This window comes from Cynoglossus semilaevis, chromosome 17, assembly GCF_000523025.1.
Source record: "Cynoglossus semilaevis isolate Cse_v1.0 chromosome 17, Cse_v1.0, whole genome shotgun sequence".
Taxonomy (NCBI): Eukaryota; Metazoa; Chordata; class Actinopteri; order Pleuronectiformes; family Cynoglossidae; genus Cynoglossus; species Cynoglossus semilaevis.
Genome location: NC_024323.1, coordinates 15,523,381 through 15,530,921, shown reverse-complemented (window position 1 = coordinate 15,530,921; position 7,541 = coordinate 15,523,381). Strand labels below are relative to the sequence as shown.

At 48.4% G+C, this 7,541-nt stretch overlaps 3 protein-coding genes across 5 annotated transcripts in view; 2 read left to right on the top strand and 1 right to left on the bottom strand.

The window, feature by feature from the left end:
- Positions 1–1,013, bottom strand: part of hmox1a (heme oxygenase 1a) — a 3,977-nt gene extending 2,964 nt beyond the window's left edge. Inside the window, exons 1-4 of one of the 2 annotated variants that reach the window (XM_008330764.3) lie at positions 926–1,013; positions 778–835; positions 578–689; positions 13–228 (exon numbers count right to left, since the gene is read on the bottom strand). In XM_008330764.3, coding sequence (XP_008328986.1) covers positions 13–228; positions 578–689; positions 778–818 — 369 coding nt within the window. In that variant the 5' untranslated portion in view covers positions 819–835; positions 926–1,013. Of the gene's footprint in view, positions 1–12; positions 229–577; positions 690–777; positions 856–925 lie in introns of both variants that reach the window. The other variant, XM_025064479.1, reaches the window with a different exon arrangement.
- Positions 1,014–1,368: 355 nt separating this feature from the next.
- Positions 1,369–6,738, top strand: foxred2 (FAD-dependent oxidoreductase domain containing 2). Of its 2 annotated transcripts, none has more exons than XM_008330766.3 (10): positions 1,369–2,138; positions 3,129–3,337; positions 3,421–3,726; positions 3,931–4,182; positions 4,270–4,599; positions 4,679–4,845; positions 4,936–5,101; positions 5,280–5,509; positions 5,625–5,795; positions 6,028–6,738. In XM_008330766.3, the coding sequence occupies exons 2-10, from the start codon at positions 3,132–3,134 to the stop codon at positions 6,258–6,260; spliced, it is 2,061 nt and encodes a 686-aa protein (XP_008328988.1). In that variant the 5' UTR covers positions 1,369–2,138; positions 3,129–3,131; the 3' UTR covers positions 6,261–6,738. The 2 variants fall into 2 exon arrangements, with proteins under 2 accessions (XP_008328988.1, XP_008328989.1); XM_008330767.3 differs by lacking the exon at positions 1,369–2,138 and adding an exon at positions 2,540–2,692.
- Positions 6,739–6,922: 184 nt separating this feature from the next.
- ankrd54 (ankyrin repeat domain 54) overlaps positions 6,923–7,541 on the top strand; it is a 3,942-nt gene continuing 3,323 nt past the window's right edge. Inside the window, exon 1 of the mRNA XM_017040370.2 lies at positions 6,923–7,483. Within this exon, the coding sequence (XP_016895859.1) occupies positions 7,208–7,483 (276 nt within the window). The 5' untranslated portion in view covers positions 6,923–7,207. The remainder of the gene's footprint in view (positions 7,484–7,541) is intronic.

The window sequence follows — 7,541 nt, the reverse complement described above, 5'->3', positions numbered from 1 at the left end:
CCGTGGACTCACCTCTCGGAGCCTTCGTTCATATCTGTGTGTGGCTGCAGGGACGATCACCTGCTCCTTCCAGTTGGGGCCAAAAAAGTGCTCCAGGTCTTTTTGCAGATATTCCAATCGAGCCAGTTCCTGTGGGAAGTAAATGGGAGCGATGGCCGGGTGGGAAGAATTCCGGTCCAGCTCCTCCTCCAGTGCCTTGTAGACTTCATAGAGGGAACACAGCAGGACCTACAAGGACCAGACCGACATACATGAGTCCACAGAACAGAGAGGAGACCGGACCAACAAGACTACAGACAGATGTTCAGGTTTCTGCTGGTCCTGGTCCCAGACTGTCAGGTGTCTGGACCAGCTTTAACAAGTTTTACCATCAATTCTGTCTCATCTGGTCAGAACTTTCATCAAGTTTGTCATCAAAGGTGAACGAAATGAACAAAACTCTGTGTGTGTGTGTGTGTGTGTGTGTGTGTGTGTACTGCACTGATCACATGACACAGATAAAAGGGAGTACTGCTGAAGTACTACACATATGTAGCGCTGTGTACTGCTGGAGTTCACAGTACTGTGTAGTACCTACCTTGTACTGCGTGGCACTGATCCGACCCTTCTGGTAGGTCAACATCAGCTCAGTGTTTTCAGCTCTGACATGGATGTCTGAAGTGGCCGCTTTAATCTGCTCTGATAAATCACTGCAGCACAAACAGAAGAGTCACAACAGTGACAGTGACAGGAACAGGAACAGGAACAGGAGCTGAGAATCGATTGTTCCTACTGTACCTCCCAGAATCCCCGGTGTCTGGTTTCCTGGCACTCTTCATCTTCTCCGTGCGTTACCCTGAAACACAGTGACACAAACTGAGACAAAGAGTACAAAGAAGTGAGAAGAAGTACAAAGAAGTACCCAGAAGTACTCAAAAGTACTCACTGTGCTGATGAGTTAGGCCCCTGTGCTGCTGCTGCTGCTGCTCCACCGCTCACTCCTTCCTTTTATAGCAGTCTGGGGGCCGGCGCTCTGACTGAGACAGGAAGTGTGAGTGCTGAGTCACATTCTTCACCGTGTTGTTGTCAAACATGACAAAGCAGTCAGTCAGTCCAGAACATGACGCAGCACAAACTGAGAGTCACTCACAGATCACCAGGCCGTTCACACCACTGACTGTGATTTTCACTTATCGTCCAATCACAGCGCAGTGTCACGGGTAACTGTTTGATGTTCAGCTGATAGGCTTCAACGCCACTGACATATATGTCACATATATGACATATTGGACTGATACCAGTTTGATCAGTCCACGGAGTTGAAGGTGAATTCAGACCAATCAGAGATCAGGACGCAGCAGCGCAGGTGACCGCAGCGTCATGCAGTTACAGACAATCATTGACATTTATGAGTTATGTACTGCAGCAGTACTTGTGCACTTCTGCTGAGAAATACTCTGTAGTGTACATGAACTCCACCAAGGTTTAGCCATTTTACTGTGTTCAACTTGTTACAATTCTACTGTAAAAACTGTCAGTGGAAAACTGTAGAACCTTATTGACTCTGGGCCCAGTGAAAACAGAGCAGACCTGGAACCAGAAGTCCTCACGTGGGACCCGGACAGACGGAGGAGTTGGCTGCAGTGTTTTCAGCTCGGAATTCACGGAGCAGGAAAAAAAAACCCAACACCACTTTCAACGTCACCGCTTCTTGTACTCGTGAATACAAATAACTTCATTTGTGTTATTTGTACACACGCTCTTCGTGAGTTGTTCAGTTTAAAAAAAAAAGCCAAATGATCAGAATCAGACAGGAATATAAAACACTAGCTTTGTTTTGTTAGCATGCGGGTTGGTCCAATGATGCGGTGCGCTTTATGTGACGTATATCGCCCGGTTTAACTGCTGGACTGTTGGGAACCGCTTCGACACAGCAGACGGTAAACATGTAACATTGTGGACGGGACTCGTTCTGACACAGGACACACTGTGAGAACCAGGGAACAACGCCCGTAAAAAGGTACCGCCTGGTCTTCCTGCTGCCGCCGCTGAGTGATCCATCATCGGACAGAGCTACAGAGGAACCTGGGAGATTCTGCTGGGTGGATCTTCGATCTGTTGGCTGTCGACACACCAAAAATATGACCTGAAGGTGTAAGGTATTTATTTTGAAGATGAGTTTCTGATATTCACAAGATAATAAGGTAGGCGATCAGGAAAATTCGGGGCATTGAACGAGGGGATGTGGGGGGTGATTGTTGTTGACTGCTGTGGAAACTTGTGCAACAATGTAGTTACAAGACGATAAGTAAAACGCATTTAATGTCAGAACCCCTTTAGTGGTTTGAGACCCACGTACACGGTCTAGCTTGGCGAACTAGTTTCTTATCCAAACTAGCCCGACCGGGTCGAAGATGTGTGTTTTATCGTTTCAATTTGTCTTTTTCCTGCATCGCAATGCCCCAACGGCATTCTTAGCTAATGCCACTAGATGGCGATTGCTTTGAAATGGCCGTCCTCTCTATCTCGAAAGCCTCCAGCCAGCGCTCAGAAAGAATAGCTTTTATTTTGAAAGTTAATCGGATTCTCAATTCGAACTTTTTGTGAAAATTGATACATCTTAAAAGGCCACCCCGAAAGAACTTCAATGATCTTTTAGCGTGGGAGTCATGTGACACGTTCAAATCATCCGCAGATCCACAGTAGCGTTCTTGTGCGTTGTAACTTGATTTTATTTTGACATGTCGATTACCAAACTTACTCGACCGCAGGCGTGATAACAACTACAACATGGAACTGAAACCGACCTGAGCTTGTGTTTCCAGTCGTACAGCAGTTTGGCTAGAGTTAGTCGTTTACTTGAAGTAGTACTAGGCAGTAGTAATAGACAGTAGTAGTAGGCAGCAGTACTAGGCAGTAGTAGTAGGTAGCAGTAGTAGGCAGTAGTACTAGGCAGTAGCAGTACTAGGCAGTAGTAGTACTAGACAGCAGTAGTAGTAGTAGTGCAGACTCCTCCCTCATAGCAGTAGTAGGCAGTAGTACTAGGCAGTAGCAGTACTAGGCAGTAGTAGTACTAGACAGCAGTAGTAGTAGTAGTGCAGACTCCTCCCTCATCTCGTCTGGTCTCATGTCATTTCATCTGTCTGCAGGACATGGGTCCAGACCTGGTCTTTTTTCTCCTGTTCATCTCGATCAGCTGTGTGACATGCTGGTCTGATAATGGCCGCCGCCACCAGTACGACTACTGTGTCCTGGGAGCTGGACCTGCAGGACTGCAGATGGGATACTTCCTGTCCAGGGCCAGAAGAGACTACATCATCCTGGAGAGGAGTTCTGGGCCAGGCAGCTTCTTCCACAGGTCAGCTCAGGATTCATGTGTGAACCCAATGGAGATGGTGGTGTTGTATTTGTCTGACCTTGTGTGTGTGTGTGTGTCTCCAGGTTCCCCCGACACAGAAAGTTGATCAGTATCAACAAGATCCACACAGGATCAGCAAACAAAGAGTTCAACCTGCGTCATGACTGGAACTCACTGCTGAGTGACAAGTCCAGCCTTTTGTTCAAGCGGTTGAGCAGTGAGTTTTACCCCCCAGCTGACACCTACCCCCTCTACCTGTCCATCTTCCAGAAGGAGCTGGGGTTGAAAGTACAGTATGGTGTGGACATCAGAAATGTCCGAGCAGTTCAGATGGCCACGGGGGTTCAATACCTGTTGACGGATCAACAGGCTTCTGAGCTCCAGTGCAGGTATCAGTGTGACCCCCACCCCCACCCACCGCTCCCCCTGTACCCTCTCTTTTTTTCCATCTATCCATGGGGTTCAAAATGTTGCCTCAGCATTGTTAAAGGTGAACAGGAGACCTTGCCCTTTGACCTTGACACACACCTCTGGCACCCCCCCCACCCCCACCCCCAGATTAACTGGTCTGTATTATTGTTCTCCATCCTCAGCACCCTTCTTGTAGCCACGGGATTGTGGGTGCCCCAGAAGGTGGACTTTGTTGGTTCGGAGCTGGTGGAGGGCTACGAGTCCATCTCCACCAACCCTGAGGACTACAAGGACCAGACCGTGCTCATCCTGGGGAAGGGAAACTCGGCTTTTGAAACGGCCCAAAGCATAATGGGCAGAGCCAGTTTTGTTCACATGCTCAGTCCCAGCCCGGTCCGGTTGGCTTGGCAAACACACTACGTGGGAGACCTCAGGTGAAGGCTTCTGTTTCGTCCTCTCCCAACATTTATCTGTGCTGTGATTTTTACGTGCGTTCGTTGTGTTTTCATTCCGTCTTTCAGAGCGGTGAATAACGACCTGTTGGACACGTACCAACTGAAGTCCCTGGATGGGCTGGCTGAAGCCAACCTGGAGAACATCGTGATCGCTCACCTGAAGGACGGAGACAGTAAGAAACCAGAAAAGAAGAAGAAAGACAAGAAGAAGAAGAAGAAGAAGTTGTATCCGAGGTTGAACAAGTTCCTCCTGAAGCAGGAAGGAGGAAAAAACACCTCTGAGGTTTCAGCAGAGGAACTTTCAAAGTATCACATTGACAATTTCTCACTGCGAGAGCCCTACGACCGAATCATTCGATGCCTTGGATTCCGATTCAACTTCAGCATATTCCACAGGTCAGGACTTGGTTCTGTCTCCCAGAATTCCCTGTCCACAGGTGTCATTTATTTAGCTGATGTTCAAATGTCTCCGTAGCTCTGCCCGGCTGCAGAACAGCGAGAATGCCAAAGGGAGGCTGCCCAGTGTGACGGCGTGGTACGAGGGGGAGAACAGCCCCGGGTTGTTTGTCCTGGGAACAGCAGCTCACTCCAGAGACTATCGACAGTCTGCCGGGGGCTTTATTCATGGGTTCCGTTACACAGGTGAAAATTCTGAGGGAAGGTTCATGGTCATTTCCTGAAGTGATGAAGGTGGTGTTCAAAGTGAGCTGAAACGACCTTTTTCTACCACAGTTAGAGCTGTCCACCGTGTACTTGAATACCGCAACCATCGCAACCCTTGGACTTCAACAAAGTTGATGACATCACAGCTGCAATCCTGGATTCTGAAGCGGGTCAATGAGGTGTCTGGGCTGTACCAGATGGTGGAGGTGTTAGGTGATGTTGTGCTTTTACAGGGGTGAGTTCAGACTGTGTCTACTACCTTCAGGTTGTCCTCCCTCGTTTGCTGCTTTAATAAGCTCTTCAGATCTTTGAGTGGATCAGAATTTTAGACCGACCTAACGCGACTGTTTAGTACCAAAGGTGAAGTCGTCTTGATTGACTGACCGGCCTGTGTTTCTCCACTTCCTTCTAAGGTCCCAGTGTGAATATGTTGAAGAGTTTCCAATTCAAGCCTTGCCCCAGTTTACGTCTCTCTCTGGCCACAAGGTGTCCCTGCAGGGTCTAATTGTTATCATCATGCAGTATGGCAAGAAAGTGACTGACACCCTGGGTCCAGACAGAGCAAGACAGATCAACTGGACCACAGCCTGGAGATCCAGCTTTCTGCACCCCGTCCTATATCACTACGACACTCTCCCTACTGGTAAGTGGTAACGTCCAAACAGAACATTTCTATTGGCCGAGGTCCAAACAGAACATTTCTATTGGCCGAGGTACGACTGTAAATGAAGTACATCATGGTGTGTTTCTAATCCCAGAGGAGGAAATGAGGTTGCGACCCAAAAACTGGGCTTTGCCGAGACCCAAGGCCATCCATCACGTGGTTGAAGATTTTCTCACCAATTGGCAGCGCCCCCTATCTCACATACAACCACTACAGCGCTTCCTGGAACACTGTCTCCAGGCCGACCTCCGCAGCTTCTATGCAGGTGAGAAAACGTGTCAGCGAAGCCTGGACGGCTGCCGACCTCTGCTGCCCTCTGGTGTTCTTAACAGGGACTGATGTTTTTATTGATTGTTTATAATCAGTGAATATAGCCGTTGCTGTCAGAGCTCAAATATACAGTATATGGATTACATGTTAAAATCTATATTTACCATGTGTTGGACTATGGACTGCTGACATCACACTGGTTGCCGTTTGACACTCTTATCTTTCAGAATCGTGTTTTCAGTCCTCCCTCACACACCGGAGGCCCCCCCTCTTCTGCCAGCAAGGATACTTAAAGCAGCAGGGTATTCAACATGTGGCTCGGCCTATTGAACGTGTACAGTTCTCCGGATTGATGCCCACCAAGCAGGATGGAGTCTCATCGGGACCTGACCCAGCATTAGCCAACTTCCTGGCCCAGGCTGGGACACCTGTGTCTCCAGGACTGAGACTGGACCTTTGATTCAGTGTTTGGTTTTGGTTCTAAACTCTACGCCTCTTTCATCAGAACCACCAAAGTCTTGATGAATTTGCTGAGCCAAATCAAGTCTAAGTCGTAAGTTAGATTTAAACCCCGAAATTAATAAAACATTTTGAAATTAAAATTCTGTGGAGAACCACAGCTGAGATTCATCCTTTGAAGTTCTGTTAATGTTCTGTTAACCGTTTATTACCTCAGTTTGTTTCAAAGCTCGACGCTGCACAGCAGGGCAGTTCTGTAATGTTCTGTAATTGAAATGGTCCTGATGTCACTTCATTGGACAAGCACTACTGTATATTCAGTGTATAACAAAGTGTTCATGATATTCATGTATAAAAGTCACCGTTGGTTTCTCATAATGGATCGTTGGCGCCCTCTGCTGGGGCTATATTCTACTGTACGTTCATGTACACATTGCAAACGTTTTAATAAAATATGACTGTGATTCATTTTATGAAGACGGTGCTGTGGCCGTCTGTCAATCATTAACGAGGCCTGTTGTATCGGACAATATGAAAACAACCCTGTTCCATGTACGCATGCGTAGGCCCAGAACTCGGATTGGCTGTGTGTTTGCGCGGCTTCTATTGGACAGGAGCAAATGAACAAGAGGACAAGTGATTGGTCAACAGTTGTGAGTAAACGTGTTTCTTACTGGCTCTAGCAGAAGAAATGGAGAAAGTGAAAACGGGGACATTTCAGTGGTGTCGAAGGAGAAGCGTCTTCTGTTAACATGTTCCTATCAAATTCTTCAAGGATTCAAAACACGTCATTAAAACAGAAGTAACGTCAAGGTGTCGTGCGATGGCCGTAGGCGCAGCTGACGTATTTAATGCCATAAACAAAGTTTTCTCCTGATATTTGCCGGGACCGTTTCCTTTTCCACAGGACTGTGAGCACAGCCTCCACGGTTAATGTCAAGCTAAACTATGGACGGATGGAACCCCACAGTAGCGGCTGCCTCGGATCATGAGCCTTCCAGCTCCGAGGGTGAGTACATAGTGGAGCACGGACACGACGACGAAATCCAGGGGGCGCCGCACAGGGCACCGCTGGGTACCGTGGAGGGAAGCTTGGACGGCGGGGGCACCGTGGGTACCGTGGGTGTGGGCTTGGGCTTGGGGATAAGTGACATCCCCGTCGGACACAGAGACGACAAAGAGCTCAAGTACCTGCACCTGTTGTGGGAACCGAGGGGAGCGGAGATCGGCGGGGGCCCCGCCGCCGGGGGGGGCAGCAGGCGGGGGGAGGAGGGAGGCAAGA

Bases quoted from the DNA above. Each gene is read 5' to 3' on its own strand.
- foxred2 (XM_008330766.3), top strand. From the start codon at position 3,132: ATGGGTCCAGACCTGGTCTTTTTTCTCCTGTTCATCTCGATCAGCTGT. The intron at 4,846-4,935 runs GTGAAAATTCTG...TTTCTACCACAG, and splicing joins TCATGGGTTCCGTTACACAG to TTAGAGCTGTCCACCGTGTA. The intron at 5,102-5,279 runs GTGAGTTCAGAC...CTTCCTTCTAAG, and splicing joins GATGTTGTGCTTTTACAGGG to GTCCCAGTGTGAATATGTTG.